This window comes from Aythya fuligula, chromosome 4 (genome assembly GCF_009819795.1).
Source record: "Aythya fuligula isolate bAytFul2 chromosome 4, bAytFul2.pri, whole genome shotgun sequence".
Lineage (NCBI taxonomy): Eukaryota > Metazoa > Chordata > Aves > Anseriformes > Anatidae > Aythya > Aythya fuligula.
In genome coordinates, this window is record NC_045562.1 from 11,085,103 (window position 1) to 11,104,073 (window position 18,971).

At 37.6% G+C, this 18,971-nt stretch overlaps 1 protein-coding gene across 1 annotated transcript in view; it reads right to left on the bottom strand.

Moving 5' to 3' along the window:
* The window catches only part of CCSER1 (coiled-coil serine rich protein 1), a 648,644-nt gene that overhangs the window by 466,453 nt on the left and 163,220 nt on the right, over positions 1–18,971 (bottom strand). Inside the window, exon 5 of the mRNA XM_032187512.1 lies at positions 211–331. Within this exon, the coding sequence (XP_032043403.1) occupies positions 211–331 (121 nt within the window). The remainder of the gene's footprint in view (positions 1–210; positions 332–18,971) is intronic.

An 18,971-nucleotide genomic window follows, 5' to 3' on the forward strand; every position in this document is an offset into this window, starting at 1 on the left:
CCTCATTACCAAAAGCCTTGGAAAAAAAAAAAAAAAAAAAGGCTAATGAGCAAAAGAAACAGCTTAGCCTCAGGCCAAGTTCTGCTTTTGGAAATGCAGATGTAACCCCTTGTGAAACAGAAAGAAGGTGTATATGCATATCCATGAGAATGAATCTGGCCTGATGTTTACACTGTATTTGTAAAAAATCATGTTATTTGAATAACTCACTGTTTAGACACATCAGGCATTATTGTCCGTTCTTTTTTGCTTGTATCCACTGTCGTCTCTACAGGGGTAAGTACTACAGCAGCACATGAGACTATTGACTGGTATGAGTCTTCCCGGCAAACTGCAAAGATAAAAATTTCAGTGTTAATCTCAGTGTATATTTTAAATGTTTAAATAAATATATATATATTATAATCAAGTCATATCGTGATAAAGAAAAATGCAAATGATTCTCCAAACTTCGATGCTGTCATTTGAAAACTTCATTGTTTCCTAACTGTTTGCTTGGCACTTTTGTTTGCCATGGGTTGATATGTCCATCACCATTCTAAGTTTCACCTAGCACAAGATGTCACTCTGCTCTATCTCATTGGCTGTCTGAGTCCTTAAAAGGAACAATATGTCCTAGCATCATATCTTGCACTTCTTTTTTTCTTCACAAATCAAAAACCAGAGTGGAGATTAAGGAGGATTTTCAAATAAACCTCCCATCTTTAAAAAATTTAGACTTTGTAATAAACTATTTTTGAGAAACTGGTGATTTTTTGTACTCAACCATTACATCCCAAACTTTAATCCAAAAACGCCAAATCCAAATGGTCTAGGAGTAATATATGATATTTTGATTCATGTGTTTTTCCATTAATACGAATTATTAATGCATTATTGTGCTTGTTGATATGACTCATGATATTTAGAGCTAGAAGAATGATTATGTATTTCAGCTGAACATCTGGCTCAATTAACACTGATGAATGAATACTAGAAGTACCTGACCTCCAAACGGATAGCTGTATTTAAGTTATACATATTCTAAAATCTCAATTGCAAGTGTCACGAGAAATTTAGCACTTTGGCAGCCACCACTCATTGCTACTTGTTTTGAAGGTATAGAGTTTCAGCACAGCCAAGGTATACTTTTATGAGCCCAAACCACACACACATATATTTATGGTACTGTTATATGTCATATGTAAGTTAGAGGAAACATGGTAATTCATCTTTTAAGAAGAAAGTCACATGATATTTTATATGTTTAACATAGGAATTATTTTATAGGGTGTACATGCGCACATACACGGCCAATAACATACATGGTCACAAATTCTCAAGAATTCAAAGCTAGAAAGAACCTAGTTTACAACTACAAACATTTGTGCGAGGTTGTGATAGCTGGGGATATTGAATGGTGACATCAATGGACAACTTGTTTCTGATGACATGCTAACCTTCTGTCCTCCACAATCATATGCTTCCTCAGACAACATACCTTTTGCAAAACTTATACTTACAAGAGAAGTAAAACTGGAGTAAAACTTCATTCATGTTGCCTTGACTGGATGCCAATCCAGAACAACTAATTATGGCATTTTACCCTGAGTTTTACTCAAATTACATTCAGCATGAACTCAATGTGCATGCCCAAAACATACCCTGGAGCAGTACCTGGTACTTTAAGGCAGGTAGGGAGTAGATTTTTAAGAACAGGGCAGACCATGCTTGGATATTTGCACAAAGGTCCGAAATGTCCCAAGGGCTTCTAGTTTTCAGAGCAATTCTGAGCCATTTAGCAAACAGCACAAACATCCTGAGTATGGTCTGATTCCAGGAAGAAAATATTTTTGTGGGGTGCATGTAATCACATTTAATACATTTTATGCTCTCCAGGACTGTTTATGCATATATGTTTAATTATTAATGTGCAAGTTGTCCATGGATAGACGCATTAGATGACCAGGATTGAAACATTACCTTCTTTGTTTTGGAACCAGTGTTACTCACAACACAGTTGTTATCACAAACATCCATCTCCTAAACACGGTCATACCCACAGACAACTTGCTATATTGCCTACATATACACAAGTGGGATATACATTAGTTTCCTACATACAAAATGAAGGAGGGAAATAATGCAAAATACGCTGAACTAGAGAGACAAAGTAAGAAGAAAACCATTTTTTTTTCTCATTTTTTATCCTACTATGTTGATACCATCTACCAAGTGATTTTTATCATACTGTTGCCTCACTCCAGTTGCAGGGAATGTTGAGGAGAGAAAAATAAAGAGGCAACAGATCAATTACCTGGCTCTGAGCCTGTGGTGGTTTTACTCAGGTGGGCAGCCAAGTTCCACCATGGCCGCTCTCTCACTCCCTGTCCTCAAAGAGGAATGGGGAGAAAATACAGTACAAAGGGTTGAGATAAGGATAGGGAGATCATTAAACAATTATCGTGACAGGCGAAACAGACTCAGAGTAGAGAGAGAGACAGATTTATTGTCTATTACTAACAAGCTAGAGAAACAAGGGAAAGAAACCAAAAACACCTTCCCCCATCCACCCTCTTCTACCTCCTCCCCCCCTGAGTGGTGCAGGGGAACAGGGACATGTGGATTGTGGTCAGTCTGTAGCACTTCGTCTCCACCACTTCTTCATGGTCACTCTCTGCCCCTGCATCGCGGGGTCCCTCCCACTGGATGCCGTCCTTCCCGATCTGAGTCTGTGGGGGCTTCCCACAAGCAGCAGCTCTTCCAGAATTGCTCCAGATATGGGTCCGTACCACGAGGTCCATCCCTCAGGAGCAAACTGCTCCAACCTGGGTCCCCCACGGGCAGCAGCTCCTGCCAGGTCACCTGCTCCTGCGTGGTCTCCACTCCACAGGTACAGGTCCAGCCCGGAATCTGTTCCGGCAGGGGTCTTCCACAGGCCACAGCCTCCATCAGTGCAGGTCCATCTGCTCCACCGTGGTCTCCTCCATGGGCTGCAGTGCGGAACCCTGCTCCCCCATGGTACTCCATGGGCTGCAGGGGGACATCCTGCTTCACCATGGTCCTCACCACAGGCCGCAGGGGACTTCTGCTCCGGTTCCTGGAGCACCTCTCCCCCTCCTTCTTCACTGACCTTGGCTCCTGCAAGGCTGTTTCTCACTCTTCTCACTCTCCCAGCTGCTGCATGGCAGCATTTTTTTCCCTTTCTTAAAACTGCTCTCACAGAGGTGCAAACAACATCGCTTATTGGCTCGGCTCTGGTCAGCAGTGGGGCCCTCACCTGACATGGGGCAACTTCTAGATTCTTCTCACAGAAGTCACCCCTATGCTCCCCTGCTACCAAAACCCTGCCACATAAACCCACGACAGAGCCTCATGTCACTGGCAGAATTATTGTTTTTTTTTTAAATCATGGGTCATTTTATACGACACTAGGCCTGCTGGCAACAGACAGGCTTTACTTGTCTCAAAAGGGGAAAAGGACCTTTGATCAGGAGGCAGCAGGGCCTTTAAAGGCCTTTAAACTAGAAAAATACATAAAGCGTCTTTAAGACCTAAAAGGTCTTTAAACTAGATTTGAAGGGGGAAAGGGATAAAATCAGGCTTGCTAGAGATAAGCCTGAGGGCAGTAAGCCAGTGGTTGTGGAATGCTGGGCTAGCAAAGTCCCTTGGCCTGACACCTCAGTAGAGATAGGGGATGGAGAGCCAGGCAACAGCAAAGGCACAAAGGATATTGAGGGGCTAGAAATCATGTAAGTGCCTGAGGAAGGTCACAAAGGAATTAGGGCTTCTCCTCCAAAAAAGGTGACAGGATTGCTAGGCCAACTGAAGTGCATCTACACCAATGCATGCAGCATGGGAAAGAAACAAGACGAGCTGGAAGCCACTGCACAGCAGGAGGGCTAAGACATAGTTGCCATCACAGAAACATGGTGGGATGACTCACATGACTGGAGTGCTGCAATGGATGTCTACAAACTCTTCAGAAGGGACAGGCTAGGAAGGAGAAGTGGTGGGGTAGTTCTGTATGTTAAGGAGTGTTTCGATTATCTAGAGCTTAATACTGGTGACAACGTGTTTGAGTGTTTATAGAAAAGAATCAGGGGGAAGGCCAATGAGGCAGATGTCACAGTGAGACTTATTCACCAACCAACCGGGATGAAGAGGAAGATGAAATATTCTATATCCAAGCTGGTGAAGGGTCTGGAGAGCTCCTCTTATGAGGAGAAGTTGAGGGAACTGAGATTATTTAGCCAAGAGAAAAGGAGACTCAGGGGAGACCTTATCGTTACATTCTCTACAACTGCATCAAAGGGTTGTGAGGCATTAGAATAGGCTGTCCAGGGAACTAATTGACTCACCATCCCTGGAGGTATTCAAAAAACGTGTAGATGTGGTCTTAGGGACATGGTTTAGTGGTAGATGTGGCAGTACTAGGTTAACATTTGGACTTGATGATCTTAGAGGTCTTTTCCAAAATAAATGATTCTGTGATTCTGTACAACCAGCAGGCAATGTATTGGCAAGGTGCAATATGGTAGACACCAAGTAATGTATGAAGTAGTATCTTCTACTTACAATCAATTACTAAATATGTTCAAGGACATTTATATCTATTTAACTCTTGATTTAGAGTTGAGGAAATGTAAAAACATAGCTTTATGAAAGGGTGGTATTGAAATTCAGGACCTGCATTTTAACCTGCTGATAAAAAGGGGGAGTAAAGGATGAAGCAAATGTAATTGTTTTTCTTTAGAAGAAAAATTGTGATATCACTTAACTATCTAGTCATTAATTTAGAACTTGCAAAAGTTACGAAAGCATCACAGAGTAGGATCATCCACTGTCCATCAAAGCAGTTAACAAAGAAAAATAAAACAGAAAACCCCAAGTAACAAAGATGACACCACTAGTCTCCTATCCTTTATAAAAATTTCATGAATGAATAACATTCTGAAATTTCTTTTGTTTAGTAATTAATGCTACATAGGGATTGTATAATCCCCTGATTTACAGCTGAAGAAAAACCCAGGTCATCTGGTGATCCATGTTCATGGAATTAATTATCCTCCCATTCTAAACAGAGATATACTTTGGTATGGCTTTTGAAAACCACTGTGATTCCTCTCTTTTATCTCAAGACTCTGTGCACACAGTTATAAGTCATTATGGGAATAGTATAATTAACTAAAATGTCATGAAATAGTGACAGTATTTAATTTTTATCTACTGGAGTGCATTCTCTTATTATCTGTTCATAATGTTCATTAAAATAATGACAATGTGCTTGAATGCAGACTAACTCATTTTTGACACTGATAGGGATGGGCACACTTTTACTTAAGGAAACCATTTCCATGTGTCACTTCAAACTTCTCTTAAGTGTAGCTTCTTTCCTACCAGTTTATTTTCCTATGTACCGATGGGCTACATTATCCCCCAAAAAGACAATTAGTGATTTCTACATATTCTCTCTTCATTAATCTGAATCTCTTAGAGTCCCCAAATACTACAAGCCTCAGAATATCAACCCAATGCACTAAAGGATTACCCTTTCTAATCGTAAATACTCTCAAATGTCCAACGGTTATTTCAACAACCAGACAGAGCTTTAGAAATTTACCCATGCCACATAAATTGTCAAGAAAAACAGAGAAAAGTATTTGTTTTTAAATTATCAGAGTCTATATTTTGCTGCCCCAGTCTACTACATTATTCCTGAAGTGAGTGTGAAAGTTAATTCTTCCTCTAGCACTACAGCTAATGGACAAAAAAGGAAAATGGGTACTTTTAATGTGGGAATGGTGCATGTATGTAGCTGGTTCCTGCATCTTTTAATTTGTATTTTCTAATCATTACTTTTTCATCATTTTCAATAGTATTGATGATGCTTAAATTTGACTGTTTTTTTTTTTTTTTTTTTTTTTTTTTTTTTTTTTTAAACTGAGGATTTTTCCAGGTAATTTTACTTGTATTCTTGGGTATTGAGTAGGAAGTTTCCATAACTCCTGCTTATAGTCATTCATCTTGTTCTCCAATTTTCCCTAACTCTTTGCTGTATAAAACCAAGCAGTTTTCTTCAGCCTATGAATAAAAACTATGCCCCTTGCCTATAGTATGTAGTAAGTGAAGTGAGACATGCTTAATCAAATCACAAATATTAAAATGATAATACAAGTGCCTCTGCGTTTATAAGACATTCCCAAAGCAGATTATGTTCTATGTGCATGTTCTGTGTACTCTATAGGATGTCTGTCAGCGTTCAGCACTTTACTTTTCAGCTGCTACAAAAGATACTGAAGTGATAATAAAAATGGCCTTCTGAGGCTGAGCTGCTGCTACATTTGTATATGTCACCCTAAAACCAAAGCCCAGCTTCCTTGTTCACAGTGGGCAATAGTTTGCTCCACAGATGACATAAACAAAATAAAAAATATATACAATGTGCATACATCTGCCAATAAGAGACTGGAAAATTTAAGTTATCATTTTTTTGTAATTAGCAGTGGCTTCATTGGAGAAAAGTTGGTGATGCATTCATTACCTCTAGCTTGACCAGATTATTATGAAACCTCAATTTTACTTTACTCAATTTTCAGGGGAGGAAAAATAACTACTGTTTTGTTTCCAAACTATTTCTACAATAAAGTAGCAACCTCAGATTCACAGAAGCAAAAAATGGTTGAGGTTGAGGTTGGAAGGGATCTCTGGAAGTCATCTGGCCTTCTCTAGGTTGAACAATCCCATTTCTTTCATAGGAGAAATATTCCAATCCCTTCATCATCTTAGTAGACATTTAGTAGGCTCTGTTTAGTATTTCCATGTCTCTCTTGTGCTGAGGAGCCCAGAACTGGTCCCAGCACTCCAGGTGTGGCCTAACCAGTGCTAAGTAGAGGCGAACGATCAGCTTCCTTGACCTGCTGGCAACACTGCTCCTGATAAAATCCAGAATACCATTGGCATTCTTTACCACAAGGGCACATTCCTATGTCATATTGGTGTCCACGAGGATCTCCAGGGCCTTCTCTGCAAAGAGACCTTCCAGCTGACTGGCCCCTAGCATGCACTGGTGCCTTTTTTTTTTTTTCTCCATAACTCCCAGGGTTGATTCTCCCCAGGTGCATGATTCGTCACTTCCCCTTGTTGAACTTCATAAGATTCCTCTCAGCCCATTGTTTCTCCAGCCTGTCCAGGTCCCTCTGGATGACAGCAAGACCCTCTGGCTTATCACCACTCTCTCCCAGTTGCGTGCCATCAGCACATTTGCTGAAGGTACACATTGCCCCAATCACCCAGCACATTAATGAAGACGTTAAAAAGAACTGGACCCAGTTTTGAGCCCCTTGGTACCCTGCTAGCTACTGGCCTCCAATGAGACTTTCTGACATTGATCACCACCCTCTGGGACTGGCCAGTTCTCAGTCCACCTCACTGTCTGCTCATCCAGCCCATACACCAACAGCTTCCCTCTAAGAGAGAGCATTAAAAACCTTACCGAAGTCAAGGTACACAATTTTCACTACTCCAATAAAGAAAAAATCTCCACATATGTGCTGCATTTTTACAATGGCACGTAATTTTTAATTATATATTTTAGACAGAGGTTCATTATCACATTTTTTGCTGCATACCTCTGAAACTGGAAAAAATGGTACAAGAAATCAGCATGAAGACAATCAAATAACTTCATACTATCTGGAGCAATTCCTTTAACTTTAATAAACTAATATTAAGTCAGAATATGTTATATGGGGAACATCTGCTGAAAAAAATAGGTAATTCACATGCAAGTGAGATGGTATTTTCTAGTACCACTGCATCTCCTTTATTCACAATTCAACTATTAAAAGAGCCAGACAATAATTATAGTGAAATAATACAACTGGGGAACATCTTTACTATGTAGTATCTTTAACTAACATATTTCCCTTAAAGAAATAAAAGGTACATGCTGACTGTAAATCTTATAAGACAACTCTACAGAAAAAAAGAAAAAAAAAATGGTTTAGCTTCATATAATACTGTTCTAAGAAATCAGTACTGCTTTCAAAAGTTACATAAGTCCTCCCTGGATTCTTCAATTTATACTTCAACACACTCTGTTTTCTTCCTTTGCCAAATTTTAAAGTCCCTCTTCTATTAATCACTAGGAGTGTTTGCTTGGACTGATCCTAGCTGGTTTAAGCAGTCCCAGAACATCACTTACTATCAAAATATTTTATTAGTATTAATTTTTTTTCATCTGGAGAAGAAAAACAAACTTTTTTTCCTTGATTATTTCTTTTGAGAACAATGAGAATGACTATTTTTAAGCAGTTTTCTTCTACTTTTCTTCTACTTTTGACCAACCAGTGAAGAAAAAAAATTAATTCCCCCAAAGTAGCCTTCAACAGCTACTAAATATAATATATATCTCTTGAGAACAAAAAGATATTAAGGTCTAGGGGTTTCATTTCCAGCAACTATTCAAACACTAATTAATTGTCCTTTTTTTTTTTTTTTTTTTTTTTTTATTTTTCTCCTAAAGAGAGTAGAAAGAAAATCTGGCTATTAATACTGACTATGAAAAATAAGTCTCCCTTCTCCCTTGACACAAGATATAAGAGAATGTTTGATGAAATTAACAGTAAGTACTACCTGTTTAGAGAAGACAGAAGGGAATCGTTTATATGCAGCATGCAATGAAGCGTAAGGCATTCATGATGCAGGACTTAAAAAAAACTCTAAAGTATTTCTGGATTTAAGAGCTAGACACTTATTCTGACAATTCAAGTATTTATACATGCAACTATAAAGTTTAGAAGAATCATCTGAAATCATTCAATAAACAGATCAGGTCTGGAAACAAGTGCTATTTTACAGAAAGAAAACATCTGTTTTGGTAAAACACCAAGCAACCTGCCAGGAGCAGGTACATACAAAGCGGTACATACATTCCCCTGAAATGTAAATTACAGATTCCAGTGTAAGAGACAGGGGACTGAAACATAGAGGAGCAACATCTGTATCCAAAGTATCTAATTGCACATTCCTTTTAACCACCAAAAGCCAGAAAATATGTTCTAATTACTGTAGAGCACCAACTCCCAGTGCAGGCATTTGCATTTTAGCATACTGTTTCTTTAGTTTAGCTTTGCCATGATGAGGCTCAGGAAATGAGCTGAGGTGCTCTGAACAAAGGGTAAGGAAGAACTGCAAGACCCCACCTATGTGTAGGTTCTTCAGATAGAGCAAATATGGGAGGACAAAGAATTATGATATACTCCTTCCAGGTTTTGCTAAAAACTGAACAAAACCAAACAAACAAGCCAACAAACAAATAAAAAGGAAATAGAATGGCTACTATAAATTTCCTCAGCAACTTAGTCCACTTTGGAGGACGAATGAAGAGCTGAGGGAAGAGCATTTAAAAGAGGAGCATTTAAAACCTGAAACTCAAGCTAATTTCCCATGAAAACTGCTGACTCTATAAATAGTTTATAAGAGAAGGTCTTTAAATGCAGTCTATTAGTTGTGGTGAATCCAGTAACAATATGGTTAGCCACTTTACTATCACCCTTCTCACCGCACAGATGTGTCCACTCATATTCTCAATCTGTTCAGTGGGCTCAAAGAAAGAACCATTATTCAGGCCTATTTCTTTGCCAACTCCAAACATCACTGGCATTAAACATTTCAACAAAACCATGCATATGATTTCATTTTCACACCGCCCATACGTTTCTTACCCTCAGAAACACAACAAAATATTTTATTTCTTTAGTTTTTAACCTTTAAGCATTTAACCTTTAAGGTTCTCAGTCTACTTAAAGCAACACAAAAGGTCAAGGTACTTTGTGTGAAAGCCATTTTTGCCCCCAAACCCCATATATATATATACAAGAAATTAAAACAAACAAACAAACAAACAAAAAAAACATAATAATAATAAAAAAGCTTAATTTTGCTGCTTCTTGATTCTGGATTTGACGATGGCATTTGGGAAAAGAAACTAAACGGATCTCTATTTTGTTATTAGTTCTACACTTATTCTAGTGCCTCTTGTCCCTTAGAAACAGCCGCGTTTCAAAATATTGGCCAGATGAATACTTTAGAGAATGAGACTATATGTTCACAGTCCCCAATGGGCTTACTGTAATAATTCTGCAATAAAACCACAGGCCCAATTCTTAAACACAGTGTAGTCACAATAAGAAATTTTGTAATAGAGACAATTACAGGGCCATTACAGGCAAATGAATTACATTCTACCAGGTTCGTATGTGTCCTTGCTCTTTTGTGGTATTCACAAAGGCTGCAAACACCTATCTGCTTTGTGCTATCTATACTGGCACCCAGTTGTGAAGGTTACATAGCACAGCATTAATCAGAAGCCAGGGAATTCTTCTAAGACACTACAGCAGTGCTCTAGTGATTATCTGCATCCTTGCATTTGTAGCCCAAGTTTGTTTATTGTTACAAGCCACTGTAATAATAGGGTAATAGCCATATATGATATTTGTGCCTTCTGACTCATTCTCTGTGCATAAGAAATTAAACTATAAGAAGCAGCTAATATTGCTTCAGTTGATGCTAATGTTTAGAATGCTTCTTTTACTGTCAATATTTTGTGGAAGGCCATGTCCATGGTCACCTACGGACCTTGCTGAAATAGTAAGTGACTGATATGATAATCACCTATGTAACGGTGACACTGATGGCCAACTTCCCATATATTCCCTGTTAAGCACATTGCATTGACAGAATGATTGTAGTCTGGTCTCTCTTTTAAGAAGTAAAGTGCAGCACCTCAAGCATCTCAAGCATCCTCCTTGAGCTTACAATGACTTGCAGACTTGCTTAACCAGAAGGGTTCTGTCTGTATTTACTAAATCCTTCTCGATGTTATGAATTTGTTCCATTACTTCTGCACTTGCACAATTTTTACCAACCACAACATCATGTACAATTCCAAAGCTGAACTATAGGTTACATGAAGGAATTTCTAAAGTCCATTTTAAACTTGCCACCAACTACCTACCTTTGACTTCCTCAGTGTTAGTATTGGAGAAGACAATGCATAGTTCCTCCCTTCACTTTCCACTCATGATTTCAAACACTTCTTTTGGATGTTTTGCTAGTCTTCTCTTTTACAGGCTGCAGAATCCGAGTCTGCTCCCATATAAAATCTGTTCTGTATGCCTGACTGCCTTGTTACCCTCTCTGCAAACAACAATCTTTTGTGGTAAACCCTGCCATGATGGATCACTGTAGCAGCACTGGGAGAAACTATAATAGTATTCACAGGAAATAAAGTATGCTAGTTTTTCAACTGTGGCTACTCCATACCTAAAACATTTAAAGTAGACCTATTTATGCTTGAGGCTGCTTCTAAAATATTTCTTTATTCATAGTGAATTACTTAAAGCTAATATTGTTCCACACATCCTACACAGGAATTGAAAAAAAAAATCTTCAGAGTATAAAATAAAAGCATATTCTATTTTCAGTAGGTTGTTATTACTTCTCAGTATCAAAAAGCAGTGTTTTAGTGCAACATTAGGAGGTTTAAAACAGCAACCAAATTTCATTAGCTTTTGGCTAATCAGTCAGAATGATGTCACACGCTTATATTTTTAGCACTGCAGTATGTGACTTTTTGTGACATGGACATGAAGAAAAAGCATGTGTATAAGTGAGTAAAAGGTTGCAATGAAACACTAATGATCTGAGCCCAAATAATAATGTCTAATTCTGACAAATTGCAGGAAGTTGCGTAATTGGAAGGTATGAATATCCATTAAAAAAAAAAAAAAGGAGAGGCTTAGTCATTCAGTCTAGGAGGTACGGTAATAATCAAGATGTGGTCCAAATAAGTGCAATGGTTTATTTATGGAGAGACTTTGAATATAACTGGTTAAATACTTTTTCTATAGAGAACAGTAAAACCTTTGTAAAATATATATGTATAGGTAGACATATGTGCATTTAAATACAATGCCTTTAAGAGGCTATTATGCTAAACTTAGATAAAATACAGGAATGCAAGTTAGTGGGAACTTGAATAAATGAGAACACCACAATAACTAAAAACTGTAATTTCCTAAAAGCTATCTTACTGAGTCATTCTAAATGAATAATTTGTATATATATATATATATATATATATATATGGTATATATATGGTAATAGTTGGCAATGAATCACATTTCCTGATAATAATATCAAAGATTAAAGATATGAACCCAGGATCCAACATGCTGGAGTTACCAAACATAATGAATATGTGCCTGCCCAATGTGCTGCTCTAAGTGACTACGGACAGGTTTATGGGGCAAAAGATATTCACCCAGACCTCCTCTGATGGTAGAACATTAATGGTGCTTGGCCTATAAACAAGTCTGAACAAAAATATACATTTACATGGCATCAGAAAGAGCAAAGTATTAGCTCTGAGATCTGTTTTTAGAGCTAAGCAAAGACTATGAAGGGATGAAAATAATTTAAAATCTCACAGAATCACAGAATCACAGAATTTCTAGGTTGGAAGAGACCTCAAGATCATCGAGTCCAACCTCTGACCTAACACTAACAGTCCCCACTAAACCATATCCCTAAGCTAAGCTCCTATCCTGCCAAGAGTACAGGACTCACACATACTGCCTGATAACCTCTAAAATGAAAAACATCCATCTATTTCAAAATACTAACTCAAAGAATTCAAACAACACAACCTGGGATCCAACATGATCTTCCAGCCCCACCAGCAGGTCTGATGAGGACTGCTGGCTATGAGTGATCAGTGAGCAGGACTGGTAACTGCAGCACAAGGTCTAAAATGATCATTTCACTAGAAACTTTCATGTATTAGGCCCTCAGGAAGTACAGGATGCAATGGATTTAGGCCAGGATCCCACCTACTATTGGGTTTCTGCAGCTTAAAAGAGTCATTTCATGCCAGCTGAGCTCATTCATGCCTGTGAGAGCACATTCAGCCTGTGGCAAACATAGGACAAAGCATCACCACATCTGACATCTCAGTCAAGAGGCTTAAGTTAATGGTCTTTACCTTGCAGCTATCAATGGCAAATTCATCTGGCTCATCAGCTGAAACAACAGATGAAGCTGCAGGAACCCTATGAATAAATTGAACCTGCAGATGCTATATGACGCAGAGTGCCCTCAGCCTCCTTGGTCCTTTATGGTAAACATTGTGACTGCAAAGGAGAAAGCTGCCTGCAAGAGTCAACCAGTGGCTATCACCAGGAAATAAGACAGAAAAACACCACAGTTGTGGATGACACAAGAAAAATGGATAGCCAAAGCATCTGCTTTTCCAGAAGGAATGGAAAAAAGATACTATAAAAAGTGCCAATTTTATATGGAAGCATAAAGCCACCCTCTGGTAATTGTCACAAGATACTAGAAACTGGGAAACCCTTGCCTCTTTTTTTTTTTTTTTTCCAAAGAACACAGAGAAAACCCTAACAGTGTTTTTACCAGCCATAAGTACCAGCTGCTTCCATTTTCAGATTAAAAAAAAAAAAAAAAAAAAAAAAAAAAGATGGTTTCACTTCAGTTTTGTGATCACTTCTGGGTTTGAGCTTTTATGTAAGCTGTGTGATGCCTTCAAGAAAAGAAGAAGAGAAGCAGGAGCAGCTGGTATCTTGAAAGGAGGAATATGAAAAGACCTGCAGGGCTTTTCTGTAGGCACAATAAAAGCCCCTGAAGGAACGTCTACTCTAACAATAATATCCTTGACTGTCACTTACCACAAGTAAAACTGTCAAAGCTCCACAGTAAGCATTTTTAGGAGCATAGTCTCTTGGCTTCACCTATCATTCTTGTTCTTGCTGAAATAAAGACTGACAAGGCAAGCAAGATTAATTTACTGTTGTTTGTATGGAAGGGCTGTTGTCACAAGAAATTAAACAATTAATACACAAATAAACTTCTACAAGCCCAATTTCCCAAGTTATTAAATAAAGCCACAATGTCAGTTCTACTTTCAGTTTCAAAAAACAAAAGCTCACCAGGAAAATGATGTGAGATACTTTTGTTTCACAAGAGTACAAGGCTGTTTGGCTTTCTGTTATAACCGTATCAGTACCTGCTAGCAGAAATGTAGGTATAACTGCCAGTAGAGCTGTACATCTTCCAAGTCGCAAAATGACAGCCCTTGACAACCTCTGTGACAAGCAACCCAGTGAGCAGCCCCCATAGCAGCACATTTGTCATAGCTACACCAAACTTACTCATTCTTTCACAGGAGCCACCCCTATGCTATGTATTGGAAATTTACATCAGACATCGAAACAAGTGGAGGATCCATAATGAAAATGCCCTTGCTTTTCTCACGGTATATATCTTCCACATTTCTTATAAAGTGCAAAGAAAATATTTCACACCTTTCCCCTCTCGAAGGTGGATTTTTTTGTTTTGTTTTGTTTTTGTTTTTTATTCTTGAGGGTGTAAATTTACTAGATTTCACAGCCAAATGAAACTATTACGGTCATCTGATCTGGCATGTGGCACAAGCACATGCTTTGGTTCTTCCAAAAGTGTGGTGTTATAGACCTGATGTTAAACTTTGAACAGAAGAGCTCAGTGCTGTGCCAGGTTTGCAAGTGATTTGCTGAGTTCTTCCAATTAACAGTCAAAATAACAGCATATTTTTTCCAATTGATTTTCAGAAGTACAGAATGCTAGCCAAACATCAATGAAGGAGATAAAGCATATGCCAAGCGAAATATATGCATCCATCTGAAAAGCAATAAAACAATTGATTATTCCACTAACTTTTTCACTTCCTCAAAAAATCTTAAATATTAAAATTAAAAAAGAAAAAAAAAAAAGAAAAAAAGCAACCCTAATGCTTGAAGTCTAAGCAAGTTTTGAGGGCAATATATTGCACTTTAAATACAAGTAAATTGAAATATAAATAGATTACTGCTATGCTATAACTACTACACTAAAAAGGGTCAGGGTCAAAAATGACAAACAGGACAGGCAGGTCTTGAAAAGACATTAAACAAGAGGATTCTAACAAACCATGTTTGAATAGAGCCAAATGCAAGATAATAACCCTAGAAACAAAGAATGCAGATTATCATTAGACCACCGAAGTAGTATTTTGGATCATAGCAAAACAGCAATGTGTTGCCTTTGCAAAAATGCCCAGCTCAAACTTGGTTCTACATAAGTGGCACTGAGGTCAGGTTCAACTTGGTTACCATCTCACCTTCTCATCCTGTGTGGCAAAAAGTCCCAAGCAAATTGAAAACCTCCTTGAATAAGACAAGAAGGTGTAACATAAACATAAATCCAGTGGATGTCTGTCTTTAGATAAGTTTAAAATTAAGACAAATACCTTTTTGAAATATGTGTGTTATGTATGTATTTCAAGGTTCATTACAAGTACAACTATGCAAAGTATAATCACTTTGCTGTTTAGGCGACGAAACATGATGAACTGAGCCTTTATTTAACTACAAAAGTCATAGTAGTTGGTTGCTCAAGGTCACACAGCAAGCATGTGACACAGCTGCTTCAGATAACCTGACCTGTAAGCCACTTTCTAATTATTTGAGCAGTGAAATAACTTTAGGATGTTCAGAAGTATCTTGGAGGATGTTTTCCGTAAGAAAATTATCAAAATCATTTTTCTTTTTCTTGCCATTTTCAGATCTGATACATAATTTTACATTGCAGCCCCATAGAGCTTGCTGACGTCATAAAAGAACCACATATTAGAAAATAAAAAATAAAGACCCATGTTTTTAATTTCTTTAAAATACGTTTTCCTCTGCATAGGTTGTAACTGCTCAGCATGTTATCTGTACTCTGGTCTGTTATCTGACCATTAGATTGGCACAGACATGAAATGCAACTGAAATACTTCAGAGCAGGCTACCACAGGACAACGAAGCACCATGCAGATAGACTGGTACTGGAAGCAGAATAGCCAGAACTCAACCCAGGCTTGCCTTAGATATGCTCTACTATCTTGTTAAACATCAGAAAATTCAGCAATAGGGAGTAATTCAAAATTCCTAACGAGTTCTCTTCTTTTGGGTTAAACATGAAGTTCATCACATACTCACTGTTACAAACCTACAAAACCAATGCAAGACCCAAACCCTTTACAAATTAATCAGTCTTTTCAGATTGTACTAGTCATAGCTACTTCAAAGCAAAGATTGAACAAATAAACCACTTTCCTCCTATTGGCAAGCAATGATTTTGAGACTTGATAATAAGGCAATATACATTTGTATATTATCTCTCTACCTTGATTAAGAACCTTTCCTCTGGTTTTGACTCTAAAAAGGAAAGAGTGCCATTTAGTGGCCAGGTAGATTTACTGCACCTTTTAAACAATGCATACTGGGCACTGGTAATAACATTAGTGAGAGAATTACAAATGCTAAGTAATACCGTTATTAATATTGTTGTTATTACTTGATGAAATATTGTAAATGTGTTTGGAAGGGAAGGATGATGTTTTATTTAAAGCATGACTTGGAACGTGCACTTAATCTTTTTGTGCCTTGGCTGCCCTGATAAGGAAGAACTCTGTGTGCTTTCTCCTACACCCCACCAAACGATAATCTAGGCTATAAATTTTGTGAATAAAAAAGAGGATACTGGGAAATTCTGTAGGTACTGGCAGGAAGATAACTTGAAAATCTGTTTCAGAGAATGAGTCATTATGTTATAAAATGGCATAAGATGCACAGGAAATAGGAGTAAGACACATTACTGATTTCCACAGGATAACTCCATCTGTAAATAAAAAGTAAATGTCCAAATTCACCTGGAGTTTTCTTTGGATTCATCAAGCTCAGGATTTCTGAACCAAGGTGAACCAGTTAAACAGAAGCAAAAAGATGAAAGCTCAATTCTCAAATTGCACCATTTGTCAAAGCAGATGAAGAGCGTTCATGAATATGGAAGACTGGTTGTGCATCTGTGAACGCAGCAGAATCTGGCCTAATGACTATTTAAATAGTGATAACACATTCACAGCCTTACGTTCCATCTTCCCTTGGGAAATCTTTGATCTTTACTTCAGATGTCATGTCAGAAGCATCCACGGAACTAGTCAAGTACAACAGATCCTTTCAAAAATTAGCATACAGTGAAAATGGGCTGGATTTCTAGATGTATCTGAAAATGAAGATGAACCACTTTTCTTGTAATATGCAGTGATTTTGGACACATCTTTTACCTGTAAACAAATACCAGAGAATCTGGTCTTATATAAAATCATCTATATCTACTAGTGTCCACCACTTACATCCAAGGGACACTGGTCTCCTTTTCTATATATTTATGTAGATTGTCACTAAAGGATGGCACAGACAAACACCACACATACATTCATACACAAACATCCAGGTTCTGCAAAAATTGCAACCTACACCGCAAAGGTGGATAAATTAGCTTCCAAGCTGCTAAAATGCAGTAGGCGTAATGGCACTGTTCCATTCTCATCCAAATGTCAATAGCCTTCACCTCTACAACCTAATTTAAAATACTAGCATTCATTGGAAGAAGTCCCACCAACTTCGAGTGTACTCTAGACACCAGGGCACAAAGGTTATCCTCGTCTTCAAGGGGAGAGTGACTAATGTGATTTACAATGTGCTTTTTTTTTTAAATGCATTTACTTGCACTTTGTTGTGCATGACCACCAACCCTGGAACTTCCTTCTTAGTAGTTCTTAAAGCTGCTGTGTATAAGAAGGTAATTTACTTCACTCTCTAGTGAACAATTATACTCTTAGCTGATTGGAATTTAAGAGCAGGCCTAAGATTAATACTTGACATTTGTTGAAAGCCCTCCAATTTAAAAACATGAATTAATTGGAAGTTACCCAATATTTTAAATATCACATGTATTAATGAAAATATAATTTCACTTCTGAAAAAAAAGCTTAGATATGAATTTTATGTAATGCATTTAATCTACAGTTACTATTCAAAATATAATGATCCAATAATTGAAGGAAACATACTTAATACATCATTATCCTTAAAATCACCTCTCATAACTGTCTTACATAATTAATTTGTGGTTTCATTGGTGGCATTTGAGCCTGCTAAGTGCTTTACGCACTCGATAGCATGAAAATGGAGGAAAAACAACTATCTAAAGTAATGTTATTGCATATGAAAGAATAACTCCTCCATTTCAGTTGAAATATCTTTCCAGAGTTCTGCAGTAAATACAAATAAAGCAACACTCTTCAGATGTGAGATGGCATGCATTAAAAGTGTTAAAGTTGCTATGCTTAGGCCATCAGCACCATTTTAGAATTAAAAAGCAGGCAGTGCATATTCTAATTAAAAAAACTTTCTCACAATATACTTTTAGTTTTCCTTTTAGTTTACTTTAACATGATCAATTTCTCTTTACTAAGGCACTACAGCTTTGGTTTTAGACATACTGTCTAATATAACAATATAAAGCATAAAATACTGTTATGCTTTCCCTGGGATTCCCCCAACTGCAATCCCCTAGGATTAAACACTTGACCAAATTTTCATTTGAACACCACTCCCTGTTTGCCTTTGGATAACTGTAAAAGAAACGTGGACAGCAATGATTACATAAAGAACTGCTATCCACAGATGAAAAATGCTATAAAAGAGTAATATATTAAAATTTGATATTGAGACTGCTTCTGATTTCTGGACATCTATTTTGATTTTTAGATCTACTAATGGGTTTGTTGCTCAAATGTGTTTTTAATATGAAGCAATATATTAAACATTTTACAACCTGTCAATGTGGAGCCAGAAGAGAGACTGTTCAATTTAACTACCAAATGATTCCCAGAGCTGTACTGTCAATATTAATGATGTCGGGCCACAAAGATGAAAGAAAGGAATGATTACTTACTTTACAGAACCATGATTCCTTGTGATAGAGTAGGAAGCACAGATTGCACAGTAAGGTATGGTTCACTGCAGCTTCAGATTGGATATACTTAGACCTCCATGCCTCCC